Source organism: Diadema antillarum, unplaced genomic scaffold, assembly GCF_040938485.1.
Source record: "Diadema antillarum isolate AM-2024a unplaced genomic scaffold, OU_Dant_1.0 seq00000415_RagTag, whole genome shotgun sequence".
NCBI lineage: Eukaryota > Metazoa > Echinodermata > Echinoidea > Diadematoida > Diadematidae > Diadema > Diadema antillarum.
Window position 1 is genome coordinate 368193 of NW_027271401.1, and position 25479 is coordinate 393671.

The 25479-nt window shown below is 37.3% G+C and overlaps 1 protein-coding gene across 1 annotated transcript; it reads right to left on the reverse strand.

Moving 5' to 3' along the window:
• Positions 1–1402: 1402 nt before the first annotated feature.
• Positions 1403–16173, reverse strand: LOC139732371 (solute carrier organic anion transporter family member 4A1-like). Its single transcript, XM_071643238.1, has 11 exons — positions 15884–16173; positions 11343–11647; positions 10526–10767; positions 10007–10159; positions 9296–9499; positions 7631–7795; positions 5642–5843; positions 4611–4746; positions 3158–3315; positions 1731–1795; positions 1403–1632 (listed from the first exon to the last, which is right to left on the reverse strand). The coding sequence occupies exons 1-11, from the start codon at positions 16037–16039 to the stop codon at positions 1403–1405; spliced, it is 2016 nt and encodes a 671-aa protein (XP_071499339.1). The 5' UTR covers positions 16040–16173.
• Between the last annotated feature and the right edge of the window lie 9306 nt (positions 16174–25479).

Below are 25479 nucleotides of genomic sequence, written 5' to 3' on the forward strand. Positions count from 1 at the left end.
TCATAGACTGAACGCAATCGCTCTACTTTTACAGAACCGTACTAAAAGAAATGTACAAAGAAATGCATACCCTCTTTTCGACAACCTCTCGCTCTCAAACATACTTACCTTCATGGCTGAATATATAGATAAACTTGCTGAGTACCATATTTATGTGCTTTGTCACAGACTGTCCTCTGAAAATTATGTGACAACCTTTGTGCGATTAACAGCCAATCGAGTTTTCTCACCATTGACATCATGATCACACACATTAACACTCATCACAGAAATTAGTGCCGTACGGCACTGACAGAAATAATATTAGACCCCCCCCCCCCAGCACACACACACACACACGGACACATACACGCCACGAGGTGAACTCGTGTCACCTCCCTAGACACACGTACATGAACATAAACACAAAATCATATCACACCATGTAGGATTGACGCTATATAGTTGCGTTAGATACGAACGTCACAATCTAATAATTGTACAATATGATTATACATGGTCAAAAAACCCATTCCCCCTCTCATTTACCACCTCCAACATTTAGCTCATATCTGATCACGTATTGAATCATGTGATATTGGATCGAATACTCACAGCGTAGCCACTTGCTACTTTTTTTGATGATATTCTTATTGTTCGACAGTAAAGTTTTGGCGGAAATGCTAGTAATACCGCCTTCCAGCAGATAGAGTTGTAATTGAGAGCTTGAACGAAACGACGAAAACAGACAATTATTTCATTTTTATAAATGACATACATAGACAAATATAGACAAACATAATCAAAATATTGGCAATAGAGAGAGAGAGAGAGAGAGAGAGAGAGGAAGACATAATAAATGAATCAGTTTGTAAAAAAGAGATGTTAGAAATAGTTTGAAAGTGTATAAACAAATAAACAATGCCAGAACAATAAATATTTGTCATTGTGCTCAACTTGCACAACAACGTATAGAGATACATGGAATGCAATAATCATAAGGAATCGCTTATTGTTAAACCATGTATGTATCAAAGGGAATAAATGACAGGAAGAGTTTATAGACGACACATTATAAAACAATAAAGAAAATATTTGTGCTAGAGCAAGCAAGAGCCAGAATGATGATTTTTTTTTTTTTTTGGAAGACACGAAGTGAACATAATTGTTCTCTACTTGGAAGGAAAAACTCATATGGTATATAGGAAGAATTAGTATATACAGGCACTTCATACAGTCCTTTAAAAAACAACAACAAATAAGGGTTTGCTTTACCAATATGACAATATAGTTTATCCTTTTTTTTATTGAGTCTGCAATTCAAGGTCTCAAAATGCAACAGTAGACTTTCACACTTTGAATCCAAAAATCTAGTCAGGCAATCTACCCCTCTTTCCACCCCAGCGTCTACTTCCCTCGACCATCACGCATTTTCCGTGTCCGCCACCCGATTTCTGGTCTTCTTGTCGCCGCCGTCTTCGAGGCCGTTGTCGGCCTTCTCCTCGTCCGCCGGGAGCCCGCCGTTCTGATTGCACAGGCGCTGGCTCCGGATGAGCCACCAGCCGATGATGTAGAAGATGACCGTGAGGAACTTGACACGTGTAACATGTCTCAGCAGGATTGTTTCGTGCGTGTCATTATTACATAAAGCAGCTCTTTACCATGCTTTAAATTTTAAGTAATTGAACTATCTTAAACTATATGAACACACGCACTACAGGCAATCGACAGCAAGATTAATGAGTTCTTACCTAGTAATCTCATCATGATCGCTCGAATTCCAAGAGCGATGGCCTTCGCGTCTTGATCGACACACCTGCAAGAAAGATTGAACAATGATAGAATAATATCATTATTTTCATTCTCTATTCGATGTTAAAGGGATCGTACAGTTTTGGTTGAGACCTGATTTCAGGTTTCTAATATTTTTTGGTGAGATAATGAGACAACTCTTATGAAGTATGAAAGAGCATGTAATTCTATGAGGAATTCAATGTTTATTTGATGAAAATTGATTTTGAAATGGCTGAGATATGCAAAAAAGAGCGATTCCAATAAAGTGTGGGACCCACACTTTATTACGATCGCTTTGTTTTACTTTGTTTTTGGATGTTTCAGCCATTCCAAACCCGATTTTCATCAAATAAACTTTGAATTCCTCTTAAAATGGTATGCTCTGTACTATACCATAAGTGTTTTCTTGGTATCTCGCAAAAAGTTAAAAGCCCAATTCTCACCTCCACCAATACTGTACTATCCCTTTAAGTCTTTTTCCCGAGTCTTAGTATTGCCTTTTTTTCTCTCTTTTGTACATGACGTAATACACTGCGACGTAATCATTTCATCACACGAACGACAATCAATCTCTAGAACATTATTGAGGTTCGGTACATTGCTATTATTATTGTTGTTTCTGAGGGATTTTACTTGTCGGTTTCTTAAGTAGTTACACGACGCAAATGGGTATGATTCACAGCGATCTTGTGATAAAGGAAAACTAATGAATACGACGCTTTAAAGTGTGGACAATATTCGTGGGTTTTCTTTGTAGCATATGAAATTCGATATGCCATTATTTTCCATAAGGCGGCTGAAAAAGTTATAAATTAAACTTTATACATTAAGAGGTGAAACACGATTTTATTTTTGCACAATAATGCTAACGAAAATGTGAGGATAAAACCATGTTTTCCTTTTCTATCTACCATCTATCATCTATTTTCTTTTTCCACATCAGACAGTTCGCCGCTTTCTTCTAGAGACATGAATTAAGTTGCAAGCATTTCAACTGTGGTGCTGGATTGTTTTTTGTTAAAACAGTAATCCATTTTAAGCTGTGCATCGAGTGTTGACTCAGCTGAGAATATTATAAAAGTGCCACTGTTATTTTCTATGTTGGTTAAAAAACAAAGAATAGAGGAGGGAGTTTTAAGGTCATATGGAAGGACTTATGAAAGATAGATAAAGCACAAAATGAACAATCATTAGTTTTACTATTCTATAAGGATGTTCTCAAAGAGCATTGCTTGTGTTTAGTTGATTTTGCTCTCATTCTCCTTTACGTCACAGATGCTGAAGAAAGTGGGTAGTCTTCGAAATTAAATAATTGTTTTGTCACGCGAAACAGCACTGCAAAGGTAAACGGTCCATGGCACGAGGTCAACCGGAAGTACTATACCTCATAGCGATGAGTGTCTGGGGAATCTCTTCCGCCCCTGAAATGACGACGACCAGGAAGCTCACGATGAGGAAAGGCACGAGGGTGCGGCAGTTATTGGAACAGCCTCCGTCGGTCGCCATCCCGCCGTCTTTGATGCATCCACATTCGCCGAAAGTCTGACGTAGAGGGAGACAAAATGTATTATTCGTGACGTTATTCTTGACTCTTGGACCCGCATGATGACGCAGGCTCATGTGCATCGCCTCTGCAGCGATAGCCTGAACAGAGTCGCCGAACTGGAATTTCCTGATTCTTGTATCAGTGTGTACTCAAAACAATTATCTGTGAAGTATTAACAACCTAATAAAGAATCAAACAAAACGAACAAACAAACAAGAAAACAACTACAACAAAGCAAAAAAAAAAAAGAAGAAGAAGAAGAAACATAAAAGCATTGATACTTACTAGCAGGGTAGGGGAAAATACGCCACGCGTGGTACACAAAATACTCGTTAATTTGGTTGCCTCTTGGTATTCATGCTTTTTTTTCTTTCCCTCGATTCTCGATACTGTATTGTTGTTTGCGAGCATTTTTTGCAGATCAAAAACAATCAGTGATTATGTTTTTTTTTTTTTCGGGGTCACGCGTGCTTTAAAGGAACACAAACCAGGATGTAAGAGGGCGCTGTTGGATAATGTCGACGGATGTGCATCTTCCATGTTCCGGACGTCCGAAAAAACAAAAACAACAAACAAACAAACAAACAAAAAACAAAAAGACGATTCGTACTGTGGGTAAGTTAAAAATGGTGGTAGAAAAGTCAAGTCTGACTGGGTCCAGACGCTACAAACTAATCCTCCACAGACAAAGTTTGCTTGCTACCAAGCCGCGGAAACATGTGTGTTAATCCGTAATCTACTTTGATTGACAGTTTAACTCGCTTTACATCGTTGATCTTCGCAATGATGACCGTGACAATCATGGCTACATCTAACAGCGCCCTTCTGAATCCCCGATTGTTTTATACCTTTAAAGGTATACAATTGTTTGCTAGTGGCAGTAGTGATTAAAAAAATAAAAAATGTTCGAGATATCACATTTGATGTTTAGGTGTGGATCAGTGATGGTTGTATTGTGTTATACATATATATGTGGTTGTGTTATATCCTACCACACATAAAGATTCTGCAGCAAAGCCCAGACTACACGGAGATATCACTATTTTTCTCATTGAACCATAACTGTAGACTGTTTAGCCTGGAAACAGTTTTATCATAACTATTGTTCACATTTTATATATTTTTATTCAACATTCCTTAACATTGATTATACTGATTCAATTTTTCACATTGTTTGTATCTATCCCTAACTCACATTTTAGAACTATTTTGAAGTACTAAAGCTAGGTTTTTGTTTCATCTCCAAATGGTAAATTATGCCTTTGACGCTGAAGGTTACAACGATACTCACATCATTGTCATACTCCTGGAGACAGCCAGCGTGACATGCGGACACGTATGTGATACCGTCCTCGCCGCAAACCGGGGAGAACACGTCTGAGTCACACAGACAGGCTACGTTGCATGTATGACTTCGGTTCAGCGAGCTGCGAGATGTGTTCCAAGGAAGTGCAGAAAATCAGAGACATACAGTAATTAAAGTTCCATCTAGCTCCATCAATATCAAGAATTAAAGAGTATGTTAAGTCGCGTTTTGTCCATCAACAAAATGATAATATCATGGTTCTACTAATACCTCTCAGGAATCTTTAAGGAATACTTATCAAAGTGCAATGTAATCTATTTTTGTTATAAGCTAGGTTCTGCTTATTGATTTTCTACAAGATAAGAATGCAAACACCGACATAATTCGATATATGGTTATTTACATAATGACTTGGTTATACTCAGATTGTCAACTTGCCTCGTTAAAACAGTGCCAAATTTGTTATAACGCCAGGCTATATTTACTTTTTGTCACCGTTGCATAAAATGCATTGTTTCTATTCATTCTTTCATAGATTATCTTATTACACGATGTTTATCATTAAATGAGTTATGAAATGTATACTTTGTACTTGTATTATTCTTTGTTGGATGGAAATATAAGCACAATTGAATCGACTTGACTTGAATTGATTTGCAATCTGATTGCCAGACTTTCCGTTCTTATGCTGTTACCAATGGTTACGATCCTCTCACGACTCTGGATGCAGCTCAGCTGTTGATCTATAATCTTCCGTTAAATCAAGACAGGACTGGTTTACCGTCGAAGGCAACAAAATTATTTACATCAACTCAGTAATTTATGACTCAGGTTTACGCTGTGTGTGGTTTGATCGTCACTTTAGCATTAAAAAAAATAATTCTATAATCTGCGAGCATTTTTAGATAGGTAAATGGATAGATATGTATGGAGGAGGAGAAGGAGGGGGAGGAGGAGGAGGAGAGAGGGAGGGCTACGCGTTTAGATTTCGGTAAAACTTATTGAAGGCCTAATACCTTTCGCCATTGTAGCTAGTCGTGACTCCAGCCATCGGCACAGTTCTGCAGCCGATGCCAAAGGTAATGAGAAGGAGGAACATTGCCACAACACTCAGAGCCAAGGCTATCTTGCAGGAACCTTCCGCTTTTGTCTTTAGCTTGTTGACGATGAGCCCGCCCACGATGGACCCGATGGCGGCCGCAGGCACAAGGGTAGCACCTGCAACAGGCAACATTTCGTAACTTGTCATAGCTGCTTTCTATTTCTCATGCAACGTTTGTTGTTTCTCTAAATTTTCTCCTAGAATAACTGCAACAGGCAATAGTGTTATACTTCTTCGTTTGAAGCTAGTCATCAGGTAAACACCTGTGTGTGTGTGTGTGTGTGTGTGTGTGTGTGTGTGTGTGTGTGTGTTCTTAAACCTCTACATATTTCAGCCGGAACATCTTTTCCACTTTTATCTTGTTAGTGGTTGTGCATCTCATTTGAAACACACGCAACACGTTTATCTGTTACTCAATCTGTCACATGATTGCAAGACATGATTGTGAAGCCTCGACATGACTACGAAACAAGCATTTTATTCTAGTTTTCTAGGGTCAGATATTCGGTCGAGTCTTTTTCACTTGGTATCTTTATTTCAGGTATGACTACTGTGAAATGTAGATGTGAAAATGTGTGTTAAGAATAAATGTGGCTTAGAAGCAAGGACAACAGCAGCAACATTATCACTGAATCCTCAGAGGATCTGGTCAAAATGTAATGAAAACCCGATCATAACAGTTACTGTATGGCTACAATAAACATTTCCAGGAGCAAACTCAGTCAAACAAAAATTAATCTGGCAGCCTAAGAAAAACATTCATTAGCAAATTCTATTTCCGCCCACTATAGACGTCCAATGAAAGTTCGGTTTTGTAGATGTTGTTTGCACGCGAGGCATTACGTAACGTACCTGTTCTAAAAATGTCAGGATCTATATTTTGCTGCAAACTGCAACCATCAATCTAATGATATATACAGAGAAATCATTGACAAGCCCCGAAGGATGACCAAGGATACCCTCTTGTTTCCTTGAGAGTGACGTCATAAAGGCGAAAGGATATCTTTACGTATTCATTTCTAGAGTATGTATCAACCAGCATATCTTTGGTGGAAAACCTTCCATTCGCTTCATTAATTAGCGCCTGAAACACTATACCGACACACAGTCCAAGTATGATGAGGGTACTTGACGTTTCCTGGGCATGTACATCCTGCAGTGAATTCTTTTCATCATGTCTAACCTCTGGCCTTATTTTCCCCGGAGTAATAATATTTGAAGGGTAAAATATTCACCTTTTGTTTAAGCGTATGGAATCGGGGTCACTTTTTGCACGCATAACAAGCAAGAAACAAACAAATAAACAAATCAAATAATTCATCTTCACTCCGGACCCTCCCCCCCCAAAAAAAAAAAACCCAAAAAACAAAACAATAACAAAAACAAAAACAAGTTCCATAATCACTTCAACAAGTGAAAACTGACTTTTGTAATTCTTACAGTTTAAGTGGCATATGTCAGTGTACACAAAATTGGGTTTGTACGATTATATTTTGTATATTTACATGGAGGGGACTCGAATAAAACTGTGCCATAAGCATCATGCTGTGCAAAAAAAAAAAAATAATAAGATTTATGATTATGATTTGTGTTACCCTAGTATAGTATAGTAACAAACCTAGAATGAATTATCATGGATTTGAGTATATTAACTATACTGAAAGAATTATCCTTGATATTACGATTCAAATTAATGCTGTAGAATTAGTATGAATATTATTAAACATTAAGTATTAAGAACACATTTTGATGTGAGTTTGATAGGGTTGTATGTAGTCTTACATGAATACATCTTGCAGTCTTTGTGTAAGCATGCGCATTGATAGTATCATCATATTTTGCCACAATATTGCAGAAGCGCCTTGCAATGAAACGACAAAGAAACTGGTGTGTTATACATTACCTGTTATGAGGTTAGCGACTGATGACGTCAGACCAAACTGGGTCTCCAAATACTTGGGGAAGAAGATGTTGAGACCGATCTGGGCGGCGAACTCGGTGACGAAGGCCATGTTGATTACGAGGTAGAGTGGATTCTTGCACGTCTGCCAATATTTCGCCGGCATTTCTGCAAAAAAAGTAATAACAGTTGACAATAATGATTCTAACAATAGCAATATGAATTAGAATAAAATCGGCGATAATAATAAAATAACAATAACAATATAAATGACAATAATGATTATAATAGCAAAAACTTGCAATAACGATAACAATAACAATATCCATTCTGTCAGCATTGAAATGAATATCTGTTCTGGCTCAGGAGTGATGGGGCATAATAATGAACTATATACCCGTAATTATAGGAAGTAGTGAATCCTGAGGCCACTGCACGCTATAAGACTTTCTGTCCCACGACTGACCCGTTTTGATCCTTTAAAAAAAATCACAACAGCCTGGGAGTAAACACTTTTGTTTATTTCAGATTCCAGAGGGAGAAGGAAAAGATGAGGTGAGCAGGAACGTGAGAGATAGAGAGAGAGAGAGAGAGAGATATAGATACAGTAGATAGAAATAGAGATAGAGATAGAGATAGAGATAGAGATAGAGATAGAGATAGAGATAGAGATAGAGATAGAGATAGAGATAGAGATAGAGATAGAGATAGAGATAGAGATAGAGATAGAGATAGAGATAGAGATAGAGATAGAGATAGAGATAGAGATAGAGATAGAGATAGAGATAGAGATAGAGATAGAGATAGAGATAGAGATAGAGACAGAGATAGAGATAGAGATAGAGATAGAGATAGAGATAGAGATAGAGACGGAGATAGAGATAGAGATAGAGATAGAGAGAGAGAGAGAGATAGAGATAGAGATAGAGATAGAGATAGAGATAGAGATAGAGATAGAGATAGAGATAGAGATAGAGATAGAGATAGAGATAGAGATAGAGAGAGAGATAGAGATGAGATAGAGAGAGAAAGAGATAGAGATAGAGAGGGGGAGATGTAGATAGAGAGGGAGATATAGAGGTAGAGATAGAGACAGAGATAGAAATAGAGACAGGAAGGTATATAGATAGATAGATAGATAGATAGATAGATAGATAGATAGATAGAGAATGGGAGATAGAGAAGGAGATAGAGAGAAAAAAAAATAAATCACGTTTTAGTGATATGAATGATATTACCAGTATATTCCCAATTTCAACGTGAGCTTCATCTGTTTATAGATGCTGATGATTTCTATAGCACGATGACTTTGGGGAGTATTTGCCAAGAGCCTACCGAATAAACCATCTAAATATAGTTCATAAATTTCATTTGCATTAGTTTGGAACCCTTGTACTTCCGAGAATGTCACGAAATACAAGTGATCACGAGGTGGTTGTAATAAACGGGTTTTATGTATAGCTACTAAAATAATGAGACGAAGGAAAAAAAATAAAAGAGATGAAGAAGAAGAAGAAGAGGAAGATAAAGAATAAGACAGAAATGATGAGAAATAGATCAAAGAATTACCAGAAGAGAAAGAAGAAGAAGAAGAGGAGGAGGAAGAAGGAATAAGAGAGTGAGATTTGATAACAAGGAAGATATTATACACAAGAAATGACGCCATACCGGCTAGACTTTTGAAGGCGGTTTTCTTCCGCGGTTCCTCGGGCTTGGTCACCTCCTTCCCGTTCTCTCCGTTGTCCGCTTTGCGTTTGCAGGACTGGCCCATGAAGTCATGGTGGGCCTCGTCGTAATTCTTCGGAAGACTTCTGGGGAAGCCGAGCAGTGGGCACCCGGAGAGGACATAGGAGAGGCTGGCGATGATTAAACCTGAAGGGAACAAGAATGTCGATGAATGCATGATAATCGAATTAAAACAAATAATCATTCAAGCAGAGCTATTTACGTTATCTTTGATTTACGTGAAAACCAAAGCAGGATCGGCGAGTTTACTTTTTGAGCCAAACAACTAGCATTTGTTGATGCTAATGACTAATATCTTCCCATCTCTCATTGTTATTAATAGAATGTGTATGTGTGCATGCACTTATATATATCTCCATACTTAACTCTCTCTTTCCCTTGGAATATATACATCAAGTAATAGTTTAAGTGAATTAATGAGAAATGTGATTACGATAATAACCAAGATTACAAAAAAACTCTCACTATAATTGCTATAATTGACAGAAAGCGATGAGGGAGTTTGTTCAATTTTGTTTCCCTCTCCCCCTCCCTGAAAATTATCTGAAAACAGGCAACAAAGCAAATATAAACCAAAAGAAATGCATAACCTATTGAAAGTAACCGGATACTCGAAATCACATTGCTGCTTACCGATCCACCAAGCCCCAACCCACTGGGCGTCTTTCGGGCCTACCCCGTACTTCTCCGGATCGTCGCGGTAGAAATCCACCCACTTGCGAACCGTCACGCCGCCGATGAGGAATCCGACGATCCGACCAAATCCGAACATGCTCTGGACATAACCTGTACATGTGGCAGAGGGGGAGGAGGGGGGGGGGGGGGGGGTGGAACAAACACAGTGGAAAAATGTCAGACGGTTATGTAAGATTTCATCTTTATTTTCTTTGAAGTATTAATCATGGCGATGAAATGGAAATCAAATCAGGAGGCCACTGACAATTTAGCCTCTTAGGCTGATATTATGAATTTTATTTCCTCTTTATTTTGCTAGCGTTTTCTTCACACCTTTAATGACAAATGTATTTCCTGTTCTTCATTACAGTCAATTTTTTTTTCATGAATAACAAATATGGTTGAATCGTAGAAAAAACAATAACTAAAATAGTTCTTTAGGTGAAAATGAAAATAATTCAGATCTCTTGATCATACCGATGTACATGGCCGAGGTCGCCGTCTTCACGTTGTCATCGATGTACGACATGCCGAGCGCCATGACGGGTGTCCAGCCGAGACCGACGATGATCTGGCCACAGATGATGAACACGAAGGCCGCGTGGTTGCCCGATTCCTTGTCACCGGTCACCTCCGCGCTGCAGTGGTCCGCCGGCGGGTCCCCGATGTTGCACACGTTGGCAGTGGTGTCGTTTTCACCCGAGGAGTCCACCGTGGGGCTAGTGCAGTAAACAAACAATCACTCAATTGTTTTGGGTTTGTTTAAACAACTGTGGCAGTCTTAAATTACAGCATTGTACAAAAATCGCTCTGCAGATCATGAAATAATATTTTTTCAAATTGTCATGTTTAGGCAATCAAAAATAACAATGTACTTGCTTTACAGATTATACAGTGCTGATATTAGAAGACTTCTTACATTCACGTTCATGTTGTAACACGAATGTGAGGGTAAAAGGGAGTTGAAAATATACAGAATTTTGTGTTCTGAGATAGATCTTCTCACATTTTTTTTCCAGAAGGAAGAACCATCATGTGCCACAGAATAGCAGGCAGGTTATTGCGTGCATCACTGTGCTTTTGTGTTTTGCTGCACATTCTTTGCCCTCCCTCACATGTCATGGAAAAAAGGAGAGAGTGCATAATATATACGTTAAGTGAGTCATTTCACCGCTTATAATAGGCTACATTCTTGAACCCGTTCTATATTATCAGATATTACACACATGCAATTGTATATTAAAAGCTTCCGTTTCACGTCCAAATAGAACAAAAGCATAACAAACAAACTTACGTGTAAGCGCCGAAAATGAACTGCGGCAGCAGCGCCACCAACGCGCCGACGCCCATGAGCATTGCGCCAAGTCCGATCCATAGGGGGCGCTGGCTAGTGGGCTTGCCGCCGTAGTAGACCACGAAAATCACCAGAACGAGAGACGCCAATTCGTACATGCTATTGATGAAGCCTAGCTTGGACGAAGGTAGCTGGTAACGGGTCTCCAGAGAGGTCACTGCGCTGCCGAAGGTCCCCGAGTTGAAAGCATCTGAGGCCACTACCCAGCAGAGCAGCACGCAGAAGAACCGTCCCGAGGCCAGGAACTAAACATGAACAATGATAATCATGCCAAACTATAGTCTTGTGGGAAATACATTATTGTTGCTGATATTCCCCCGTCCACTCCATTCCCTTCCAGTCAACTATACGAAAATTCTACAGGTATTTTCAGTGAACGGGACAAAAACATATTCCACAGTTTTATCTGCGGAATATTTCAGCTCCATATTTTCCAAGTTCATCGCGCCGAGTTTCTTTGTGGTATCGGAAATTCCAAGATGTTAATTTTCAGTATACGTAGGTTTCAGTTTTATAAACTATAAAAACAAACATAGAAGACAAGATCTGGGCCACATTTGATAAAAAGTTGTGAGGCAACTCTTGCAGGAATGACCACTGCCATGGTAACGCAAATAATCCAGCTTCCTGATTGGCTGTTGGTATGGGAAGTTGCCATTACAACTAGAGCTGTTATATTCTTAAATATTATATGAACAGGTAAAATGGATCCAGGCAGTCATTAGTTTAATGACATTTATTTACCAGGTACTGCATTCTAGTTTCGTGATAACTCCCATGAATGTTCCAGTGGCAGCACTATTTTTGTTAGTGTATTTTCATTTTCTCGAAGATAGTTCGATTTCAACAGATTTTGTAACATGACATTTTGCAAAATACTGTGATATCTTGTGGCCATCTTCGGAACCTCATTGCAGTGTATACAAGTGGATTTTTATTACGCTATGGGGTCCACCCCCGCACCAACAGACACACTCATACACGCGTTCAACATGTTCAACGCTAGGCAAACAACCAGCATATTCAAATATTGATTTCTGGGTACAAACTCAAACAGGAACCGATAAAGTACCTATAGATTATTGTCAAGTTTCTTTTCTCTGATATCACAATACTGAGTATAGCAATTTTAGTCATTTCAGTCGTCAACATGCAATTACTTATAATGCTTCCAAACAGAGTAACCTGTCTGCGCTCGAGTGGTTTCCGGTTATAAACAAATTGTGAAGTCTTTTGTAAGATAACATAAGTTCAGTGTTACTATACGTTGTCTGTGCATGTGTCTAACTGTAACTTCTGTAATGAGGTATGAATTTTCTTCTCTTTTATCTGCCTTCGGTGCAATTTTTTTGTTTTGTTTTTTGGAAGATCGTTGCTGCCTTTGTCCACCTCCACTGTATCCTTTTTTGTCCCGAAATAATGTTTGTAAAAATGTAATGTATGTCAGCAGTACAAACATTTTCATTTGTACAGAGAGCATACAAAATTGAAGAAAACTCAAACCTTATAACATCACCCCTCTTGTTTAATAATCCCTTGTTTTCATTTACTTCTGTACTTATCTATCAATTCCTCATTATTTGCTTGATCAGTATTGATTTCTCTAAAATCTATTCCAAAGAACATCTTGTAATAGTCTTTGTTACACAAAAATATATTTCAACATGGTCACTTCAAACAAGAACCGTTGATTCCTATTGAGTAGTAGTGAAACAAACGAAACTAAACACAGAGGTGTCAGTGTATAAGCAATATACAGGAGGCACCACACTGTATACAGCGTGACGTGAGTCAACAAAATGGTGACTCAATTTCCCAAACGTCGGGGATTTCTACTTAAATCGTTTCCCAGTGCGAGCAAGGGAATCTGTGTACAGAATGCCCGAGTGTCTCCTTCCCCAAATTGTGTTGCACAATTCTCGACTTCTTGGAATTAACAGTCGAATCATTTAAGGTAAAAGGGAAATGAGGTACGACTGTCATGACGGCCTTCTAGACTATAACCCCGTTGATAGATCACCGTCTTTAGACAATATTGACATTGTAAACCAGGAGATCACATGTTCTTATTACAGAGTTAAAGGGATATTCCCCAAGATACTAAGTCAGTCGAGTGAACGCATGAAGAATATTATCGTAAACGGCAGTATGTAAGGTGTGAAGAAATTCGAACAAAGTAAATTGATCAAAGTCATAAATTCTTAAAGTTTCGATGCCGATATAAGTAAATAGGAAGTATACAACAATTATCATTGGTACAGCAGTATTGAAAAAAGAAAAGAAAAGAAATTTAAAAACGATTGCCCGAACATCTAATTTTCGAATGAAAATCATAGCATATTCGTTCTTTTTGTTACTGCCAAAATTATGTTGAGGGTAATTGAGATGTGACCGTGCATCACAAACGAACAAAAAGTCTCACACACTGATTTTGTGTTAGGACTCAAAATAGGTGAAATGGGTCAACCTACAAGCAATCTTGAAAATTTGTATTTTTTTGAAAGAGCGAAATTTCATCTGCATCATGGTAAAATTTGGGTTAATAAAATGAATAAGAAATTGTGTTTTTAGCAGTTTTCCACAACCCCTTTTTTGTAGAATATTGTGATAAGTTGTGTCTTAAAGTCCCCTATTCATTTCTTGCCTGTACACACTCTTCACTTTCAACTAACTGTAAGAACTTTTGAAAGGATAATGCTACAGCTTTGAAAGTTTGTATCAGCCATGGATATAATGCGTTATTAGAACGTGATCAATTTCAGCCTAATCCAATCATTCATTCATTGTAAGTGCTACGAAGTAACAAATCCTGTTTTTCAATGCTATTCATCGTACAGCCAGCACAGCGTGGTAAAATTGAGAGCTTGAATAAACCGTTGAACCTTGAAGACACATAATCCCGATAGCAGCTTGTCCATGAAGCTAATCTGCTATGGTGTGCGACAGTTCTAGGTGACAGAGTTTTAGAAGTAAAAGTAGGTTACAGTGAAGAAAGTTGGATGTACAAAAAAAGAAAGAAAAAGAAAAGGTGACTGTGCAAGTACCCTATACTTCAAAGCCTCTTTTCTAAGTAACACTTTTCCACAGTATGTGTTTTCTTTTCAATATTTAGGTGGGTTTGGAGAGTCCATCTGAATTGAGTTATACATCATTTTAAAGCTTAAAGTCTGCTCTTTGAGAATCTGTCCTTAACTAAAAATAAATGTCTGGCAACTTTTTGTTGGTTTTGTGGTGCAGGGTCACAATGATTGCCGCTGCCTTCTGAAAGAGGCCAGTCAGACGCTCTTTCATTCTGCGAGAGATATTCCATGGCATTTTCCTTACATTCAAAAAATAATGTTGACTACTTGGACAACGCGAGTTATTGTAGTCTTGTTAATCCAGCACCCATCCATCCTTTTGATGTAGATTGAATGATACGCGTTATGTAAGACAAAAACGAGGAGAAATGCTGACGGTGTTGAGTTGCTGGACGTAAAATTTAGCTTGTCTTAACTTGTGAACTAAACTAAACTAAACTAAACTAAACTAAACTAAAAACTAAACTAAACTGAACTAAACTAAACTAAACTAAACTAGACTATACTACACTAAACTACACGAAACTAGACTAAACTACACTTAACTGAACTAAACTAAACTAAACTAAACTAGACTATACTACACTAAACTACACGAAACTAGACTAAACTACACTAACTAAACTAAAACTAACTTAACTTAAATTAACTTAACTTAACTTAAATTAACTTAACTTAACTTAATTTAACTTCATTAACTTCACTTTAATGGTTAAACCCGTGATATTAGTTCAGCACCACGGACAGCCACATGGAGCTGGTGGCATACATTGAATAGTTCTTTAATTTACACAAAGTAAAGACAAAAAGAAATAGTGGTTGAAAAAAAAAATCAGGACCCCTTATGATATGAGCACAATCAACGTTGTAAGGATCTCTGATCACATTAGGAAAATCGACGTTGAATAACCGTCAACCTGACGTGGACGGAAAAGAGTTAAAGGCAGCGTCGAGGAAGAGATTAATATCATAGAAGTTATTCATTAGCCCTTTTTCTCCTCCTTCTCTCCCAAACCTTTTGTTAAAGGGATGGCTAGTAACTGATCAGTGGGAACCAGTGGGAATGCTGGGGGATGATTGTTCCAATTCTTGTGGGAGTCATTTAGAGGACATTATATATCTATTGTTGTGTGAAAATTATTTGCTTCAGTACGGTCTCATATTAAAGTAATGTGCAGTTATATGCCCCGTCACTGTACAGGCATGCCAACCTGGAAACATTTAAATGCATGGTATTTGAATATGAGACCATTCTGAAGCAAATAATTTTAACACAATAGATATGTTATGTGCTCTTAAATGAATCCCACAAGGATTAGAACAATCATCCCCCAGCATTCCCACTGATTCCCACTGATCAGTTACTAGCCATCCCCTTTAAGGCTCAAAAAGTAATCTTACCTGTAATCGTGAAGGTCGCCAGGAGAAACAGCCATAGCCTTTACTCTGCGAGCGATCTTCGTCCACCATGCAGTAGCGGTCATCCGCCTTCGCTTCCTCCTGTTCGTTCATCATCGGCGACGTCGTGGTGCCGTTTTCCTCGATCTCCTGAGTCATGACGATCAGAGAATCGACGACGGGTCCTTATGTTGTAGGTTAACGCGGTGTAGAATATCCTGTCCTCTGCGTTTGGCTTATGATCGTATTCCTGTCATAGAAAATAAGAACAGAATAACCTGTGAGTGGGTCTAATGTAACGTCATGTTCACAGAGAGTTAAACTCTCAACGAAGATGAAATGAGTGAAAAATCTGTCGTGACCTAGAACTCTAAAAATGATGCTAGTATGTTAATTTGTGACAGCAGAGTATGAAAACAAAAAGATGAAACGTAAACCCACCAACACACACATACAAAAACATACACACAAATAGAATAGAAGATATATATACTGAAAAAAAAACAATGACAAGGAAAACATGAAAAGAAGACCAGATGGAAATGGAGGGGGATGACAAAGATTAAAACACAGCAATGAATCATGGAACGCTGCAAAATCATACAGAAATAAACAGACAAACAACATCACCGATCGGTAATGTTCGTGATTATCGTTTCCTTCAATTTGCAGCATGCGGCAACGATTTTACTTACTTCATCTAAAGAGCACGAAATTAAGCGTTTCTTCCTGTCACCGGATGAGTACGCTCGGCGGTGAACGCGACGGCTAATTGTATGCCAAATTTCTAGCGCTCCTCGCGAATGATTTCCGTTAACTGAACCGAACTGGACACCTGCCAAAGAGTGATCGTCTGACGCCAAGTGCCCCAACTTAATTGACATTCAGCGACTCAAAAGTTATTCAACTTCTAAAACGGAGGATCCAATAATCAGTGACCCGCACAAAAAAAAAAAAAAAAAAGAATACGGGGGAACGTGACACTAGCCGGCTCCTTATGTGTCACAATAAAGGCGACACCAGATACTTAGAGCGGGTTCGATCTATACCAGCATAGGGGGAAAACTCTTTTTTCTTTCTTTTTTTTTTCTTGGAGGTTATTAATGATGACGCAAATGATGCATGCTGGCACATTGAAAATACGTAAAGATGCATAATATCCAAGGCCTCGCCCTCGCTCTCACGATCGGTAGCTTCTCCTTTTAAACTTATACCCCTGCCCCTCGCCGATGTTTTAACTTAACGAATCAGGAGGTTGGGTGATTAAAAGTGTGTCAAATCACATCTCACAAAATGCTTAGGGACTTTACTTGAAAATCTTCATTTTCTTTTCTCTTTCGGTTGGTAGATTCTTGGTTTTGGTTCCTTATTTCAGGAAGGACTTTATTTCTGCATTTTCAGTGAATGATACTACATGATATCTTTCAACATTTTACCTAAAGCTTTTTAACGGCAGAAGGAGACAATGTATTAAAGTAGAGAAATGACAAACAATAACTCAAACAAAAAGTGTAATAATTATGTAAGTACACGTGACATTGCAATGCGAGGGGACATAAATATAGGTAATAACAACTATAGAAGGTGCATATTATGCTCGTTACATTAAACACAGCTTGAAGGAATGAATGTTTTCGAAGTTTCACAAAAAAGAAAGAATGTGATGATGAAGTTTCCTAACATGTCTACTTCCCCTTTATTGGTCAAAATTGATAATAATTATAGGTATAAATAATCGCTAGGTCCTATGACTTCTCGTGAGGGGCGCATCCAACGATATTTCTTTATTCACGTGATGCGATGTGTCGCTGCATGTACCTAATCATCTTCATTACGCTATTGAAATTGTGAAATTCACGATGAAGAATTTACTCAAAAGAATTACACTGTGTCACGTTCTATCTTAATTACAGTACATGTCGCAACATTTCCATGTGAAATGGAGAAAGAGAGGGAAAATGAAAGCCAGACAGACAAAAAGTGAAAACCAAAAACCAAACAAACTACGTCGTATAATCATTGCACAGATACAGCTTTCGAAAGCTCTCATCCATTCCATAATAGCTTCGGAATGATAGTTCTTGTTGTTTTGACATCAACGTGCCTTTTCTTTCTTTCTTTCTTTCTTTTTTTGCATGGTCCCACAACTTTCCAAATTCTCCAACTCTCCCACGCTCTTGCAATGTGTCTCATTGTCATGAACAGACACCCTCTCTGATCAAAATAACCCGTATTTTATTGTATTCAATCCCCACCCCCAGCAGCCGTCTCTATCATGTCTGTTGTTACCTGCTGAGTTTGTGCATGCAGTGCATGGCTAAAATGTCATGCAAACATAATTCCTTTAGATGACTTCCTTTTCCATTGCTTTACATTATACAAATATTGACTGCTCATGAGGATGATGGTGGAAATTATCATTCCCGAAGTGCTTTTCATAACGACCCTTCTATCACCCCGAGGCGTTAGCCGAGGGGTGATGGAAGGGTCGGTATGAAAAGCACCGAGGGAGTGATAATTTCCACCACCATCCGAATACAGAGCAGTTAATATTTGTTTTATATACCTCATCGTTTAAGACTTAACCAAGATCTAGGGGTAGGCAAATACGAAGTAAATTCTAACTGTTAGGCCTAAACGTTAGCCCTAAAATCAGGCCACAGCCTGCGCTTGCTTGCATGGTTTTCGTGCATTTCGTACACTACCCAGTACGCACGGTACATTGTACTCACTCACACGGCCTTCGGCGAGCTCCTGCATAAAATCTTGGCAGAAGATTACAGTATACATCCAGTTTCCCGTCGCTCGTGTTTTAATTCGATATTTCCGACATGCTGAGATTTGTCTCTGCTTCGGGATCCTAAGAAATTCTAATTGCAAAGTGGTACAATCTTTGATCCAGCTCACTTCAAATCACGGAGGAGCGCTCGATCACCATGCCACGTTGAAACATGCCTGCTGTGCGCTAGGTGCGATGATTTTGCATGCGTTTATACGATGCGCGTAGTGAACGTCCTTGGGTGGAGGGGTTGCGGACACCGCGCGCGAAGTCTAGTGTACTTGTTATGTGTACAAAAGTCGCGGAGGGTTTACGAATTCTATCACGAGGGTTTTGCCTTTCTATCACGAGGGGTTTGCCTTTCTATCACGAGGGTTTTGCCTTTCTATCACTTATATGAAAACCCTAAGGCAAGATAGACGGGACTACACCTTGTCACGTGATATACTTTTGACCAATCAGTGATACGAATCTCACTTATGAGGTATATAAAAACAAATATTGCATTGTTGTAGGCTAAAACTCTTCATTGAATATATATTGTCTGAAATAACGGAAATGTCTTCAGTGTGTACAAAGGTTGATTTTGTTTGCACACAGCCCTCAATCCACACAATCTTCTGTACTTTGCTTTTTGCAGTGTTCTGCCTTTTGCCCTATATCGACTGCACATGCCAGTTTATGTGCAAAACATACGTACATACACATATACATACATACATACACACAGAAACGCACAAACACAAACGAACACATACACACGTACGTACATATATAGTTATGTAGTTATGTATGACATATCTAATATGAAGATTTCATCGCAAAACCCCATACTTATCAAACCTTGATTTGAGACACGGGTAATTATTTACCCTTAAACGTGCTTCAAAACATAGAAAATGATGAGAAAATATGGGATATTTTTAACCACAACTTCAAGACTATTCCTCATTGTTATGCAACATGTGAGGTATCATCGTGAAGGTTTTATTTTGCTCTATTTAAAAATGGCGCGTTTTTATCCGTTTTGCGACCAACCTTTTTATATAATAGAGACAGAGACACACCGAAGAGACAGAGATTAATGTTAATGTCAATGAAAATTCCAAGAACCAATGGATGTAGAAAGGTTTTTCACCAAAATACAAGTGAATGGCAGGCTGCATCAGTAGTCATCTAGTTTTCTGTAAATTTACAGAGCGCGCCAAAAGGATTAATTATTTGATTGTCAACCCTTTTATAAGTGTATGAATTTTGATTTTGATAGCCGTAGACCACGCATTTTAAAATCCAGATCATGTTTATTATATATATATATATATATATATGTATACATATATATATATATATATATATACATATATATATATATATATTTATCATTACGGATTGATAACAACCAGACAATGAGAATAATCATTATAAATCATGATTCAGGGACTGAACAGTATGTGCATACTGTTCAGTGAATCACGATCTATAATGATTATTCTCTTTTTCTCTCTTCCATTCTTTTTCTCTCTCTTTTTTTTTGTAGGGGGGGGGGTTGAGAATTGAAGTGCCAACTTCGGGAAGTCATGAGTTTATTTTTACTGGTTTCTTTTTTTTTTTTGGTTTGAGCTTCTTTTTTTTTCTAGCCGTCCGTTTTGATTTAATCTGATTAATTTGAATTGAGTTATTCTCTGTATGCCATTTTTTTCAAGTACATAAATTTTCTTCAATTTCATGAACATTATACAAAATAACAGTAGTGTTAACATTTTCAACAATTATCATCTTTTTTGTCGTTTACAAATACATCTGTAATAATACATAATTAAATGAGTTACATATTAATTTGCATGCAGAACGATTGAGTTAATTCTCTACATTATATGTAATACGTATGTAATCCACATGCCAGAGTATATACGTATCAATAATATCTTTCCTGAACCTGGGTGACTATTATTACTTGAGGCATACAGGGGAGTAATCATTTATGAATAACTTTAAAGACATTATTCACCATTTGCAGATGAAACAAAAACTCATGCAGCTTTGACGCTTCAAAATAGTTCTAAAATGTGAGTTAGGCATAGAAACATAACCAATGTAGAAATTTGAATCAGTATAGTTGATGTTAAGTATTGTTAAATATACAACATTTAAGCAATAAGATATGTTTGTAGACTGAACAGTCTAGTATACAGTTGTGGTTTAAGGAGAAAAATAGTGATATCTCGTTAAACGGCTTTATGGCAAACTTTTTACATATTATTGCAGGAAGTCAGTTGTATCACAATTGTGATACAACTGACTTACAAAATATGCATCAATGTGATATCTCGAACATTTTTTAAATCATTGCTCCCAATGGTAAACAGGACCTTTAATTCACGTTTGAATACACTTGGAAAGATGTAGTCTGAGTTGTTTCAAAAGCAAAATCATTCTACTGTTTGCAGTCCTGTAAAAATAATTGTACTTTTTTTTTTAGAAAACTGTTCGAGTACGTGGAAGATAATAAGTGTAAATCACTTTGCCGAGTGAGATTTTATGGATCAAATGGATTCTTTTGAACATGACTGTGGATAGTGTTGAAAAGATGTTGTTATTTCATTCGCATGCAGAATGTGTACATGAAGATTCAAACGTTAAAAAAAACATCGTGATAAATGTAAACAGCATGTGCGAATGCTTCTGTGTTTCCTGCTAAACTTATTTGTCAATGGACCAGAGAAGAAGCAAAAAGAAAAAGAAAGAGATGTTTAGGTTCACGGTCGGATGGGGGCGGGTGAGATTCCGCTCTATATCTGATATACATGTATTATACCACAACGGATGTCTGAACTGGAGATGGAGGTGTGGGTTGGAATGTATTGAAAAGCACCAAACGTAAGAGCAGATCAACATGACTTAAATGCCGTCTTTTGAAGAGAAACAATGCTTAATTGTTTCACACAAGGTGACAGCAGAAAGACAAATATTTTCAGCCGATCATATAGAATCAAGCAGAACGTCGCTGAGGTGACATGACCTATATCAAAGGCCTAGTTCTTGTACCTCAAATTCTGGTGAACATGACCATTTTTAGATTGATAGTCAGATAATGAGTTAAGTGATGTCCTGTCCAAGTCGTAGCTGTCTTAGCCCCCAAAATGAGGCTACCGCGGCATGTCATGGGAAAGGCTATCCCATTGGATAAAGAGTTTGGCTGCCATGCATGTTTTTGTTTTGTTTTGTTTTGTTTTGCTTTGTTTTTCCTCTCCTGAATATTTGACATTTTAGAGATACGAGGTCTTGTCGCCCCAGCAAAGATTGAAGATTTTCAAAACATTTGAAGAGGAATCTTGGTGAGTTCATACAGTTGGATTTAATAATGTCAATCTATTGTGAAAAGCAAATTGAAGGTCACCTGTAATATACAACCGCGCATTTTCCGACATACACAAACCGTGATCAACACATTTGATATTTACTCTTGAATGAGAGGAAATGATATAGGACACACACACACACACACACACACACACACACACACACACAATAATGATACTAATAATAAAGGGGGGGGGGGGCTCTCTCAACAGGTTGGGCTGATCAGTGAACTATGATGATAAAAACAACAACAGCAACAACAATAACAACAACAAAAACCAAGCCAGACGCCATATCTAAAATGAAAGTCATATGTGTTAGGATTTCGGAAACTTGTGAGAGTGTGGTTGATTAACTTTTTTTGACAGCTTCGGCGCAGATCGACTTCGTAAAAATGATATCTATAGATCGCGGGTCTAATATCCCAATTCTAGACCTTTTCATTTCATTCCGTTAATTTCCAATATATAGTAGTACTAGATCCATTCGCAGGTTTCTACCCGTTGTTTACTCGCCACTGTATTACGTGCGCTATTATATAATTCTATAATACTCTGTTATTGTTGTTTTTTGTATATTAAACAAAATGGTGTCCACTGGCAAAATAGCTTTACGTAGGCCTACACACGTTAGAAACCATTGTTATGTTTTCCTCTCAAATTCTTTGGCACACTGCAAAAAAGAAGTAAGATAAAATCGGTGTTAGATTTAACACCACGGATATAATGATATAACACAAAACAAAACAAAACAAAAGAGTGTCCGTAACTTTTCTAAAATGTTAGTAAAAACAGCCTTTTTCCCACCTCTCTCCTTGGAACCATCCATATACCATGAGTATTCACTTGTAAGTCAGACCAAAAAAAAAAAAAAGAAAAAAAAAAGAAAAAGAAAGAAAGAAAATGCTCTCGGTAACACTCACTTCGTTCATGTCGTTGCTTCATTATTGTCACTATCAGTAAATAAGTAGTACGTATATACTATGATAGTGTTGTAGTCAAAATCGTTATCATCATTATGAATATGATATTGATATCATTGAAATGGTTAGGACTGTAATTTCATTTTTTTATTCATCATAGAATATATTTTTCATGATTTGTAATTTCTACATTTATTATAATAATATTGATGACCATTGTCACTTCCTCATAATATACATTCTTTGAAAAAGTGCACATCTCCGCTTGACTATTTTGAAGGCAAACTATAGTCACCGCTTTTGGAAGATTTCAAGTGCTGTCTCGATATCCTAAAAAAAATCATTTAGTGAATAATTGCATTGCATTGAATTTTCTTTAATTTAATCTATTTTCATCAACAGCAAGTATATCTGTATTTTTGACAGGCATTTAGGCCCAAAGAAAAATGATATGCAAACCAAAAAAAAAAAAAAAAAACCCACAAAACAAAACACAATACAGTATTGTTTTACATGAACTGACCCCCCCCCCCCCCCCCTCCACAAATTCGTAAACTATAGCACAGGTTCATAATTACGATGGAAATGGAAATTTATGGAAATGGAATTGAGTGAGCTTCTGAATCAGTTCACATATTCTCGACATCGTTTTACTACTGTGACATATAAATCGTTGTATGTATAGTTTCATAGGGCACCATGCAGAATCAACCAAAACATTAAACCCTCTTTGTGCCACGTTCATTTCCCGATATGTGTGTGAAATTTGTACACATTGTATCGTTGGCATAGAAAGGGTTAGATAACGCATAGCATTTGTATGGTTCATCGAACTCTCCGCAGACTTGCATGGAGTGTTTTCCTGATAATCGTTCTGCCTTTGGCTTGACCTATATTATAGACAACGTTCTGGGAAAAACCTGCCCCTTTTAACACTGTTTAACAATGGTTTATCTGACCATGACCTTCGGGTTGTGACCGCGCGACGGTCGGACAACGCTATAGACCAGTCAAGGTTCCGATACACTTAATGCTCCTGATTGTTTGCCTCTGTGTGTGTGTGTGTGTGTGTGTGTGTGTGCGTGCGTGTGTGTGTTTGTGTGTGTGTTTTCTGCCATATGCCCATGTGAGTCTGTAATGAAAGGGATATATTAATGACCAAATTAAATCCCTAATAGACAGCATCAAAAATACAAACATTAACACATAATAATATATTCACAACTCATTTCCACGCAAACACTAATGCACCGCTGCACTTTTCTTTTTCTTTTTTTTCTCCTCATTCTTCCCTCGCTCTTTATCGCCACTCAGTGAGTGGTGACTTTTATATTATATTCTTACAATGCCGTATTGTTTAGACAATCATTTCTGAGGCCATTGTTCTCGTCAAGCGTTTGCTTATGACGATAGTCTCCTGTATTTCTGTTATAACATCCAGAGTTGCTTAATTTGTCTTTGAATGACAGATATTATGGGATCCTATGTTTGCATGAATCTATGCATGAAATAATGCCTCTTTGTTTTTATTTTGCATTGTGTTAGAAAAAATATTGGATATTTGAATTAATCACTTACCTGTTTCAACTGTCAGATTCAAATTATACAGTGCTCAATTAGTTCGTTCAATTGACTTTGTATTTCTTTTATGTATGAAAAAGAAATTCAGAAAAAAAGATCGAAATCAAATTAAATTAATAATATTGAAATCTTGAATTAAGAGCTTATGGCTGTATTTCCACGCATTTCCATACTATAACTTATTAATCCTTGCTTCTTTCACGCACACACATACACACACACATATACACGCAAAAAACAAACAAACAGACGTGCAATCTATTTTGTTCTGATGGTTAAGTGCTAAAAGTACATAACGCAGACATGTTTGCTTTATAGTCGTATTTTCGCTTTTTTGTCGAGCTATTTGGTTTTATGTGTTTAGACTAGCAATATTGAACGTTTGGGGAACGGTGATAATCATTTTGTTCAGTTCTGCATATTTCAGTTAATAATAATAATAATAATAATAATGATAATGATAATAATAATAATAATCAATAATAATAATAATAATAATAATAATAATAATAATAAAAATAATAATAATAATTATTATTATTATCATCATTATTATTATTTATCATTATAATTATTATTATTATAATTATCATTGCAGGAAAACTCTCGGAGAAAATCGTTGCCCATCTGTCAGAAAACATTAGTCAAGTTTGGTCTACAGCTTAAAGTACAACCATGCTCTCCATGCCCTCTGACAAATATTAGAGAGAAACTCATCAAAACTTTTGGTTCTCCAGACTCGTATAATTTTGTACCGTTTGTGCTACCACTAACGACTCAAAAAAGAAGAAGAAAAAAAAAGGACATTAACGAATATCTGTTTTATGATAGATAATCTTCTTTGTTCTATTTTATGACATCTTTTCTTTCAAGTTTCTTCAAATCCATAACGCTCTGTTAGCAAAGTCAGATATTTAATATTACTCTATCATTTTGTGATGAAGTGATTACCATTCA

Bases quoted from the DNA above. Each gene is read 5' to 3' on its own strand.
- LOC139732371 (XM_071643238.1), bottom strand. From the start codon at position 16,039: ATGACTCAGGAGATCGAGGAAAACGGCACCACGACGTCGCCGATGATG. The intron at 4,747-5,641 runs GTATTAGGCCTT...CACATCTCGCAG, and splicing joins ACTAGCTACAATGGCGAAAG to CTCGCTGAACCGAAGTCATA. The intron at 1,633-1,730 runs GTAAGAACTCAT...CATGGTAAAGAG, and splicing joins GATCATGATGAGATTACTAG to CTGCTTTATGTAATAATGAC.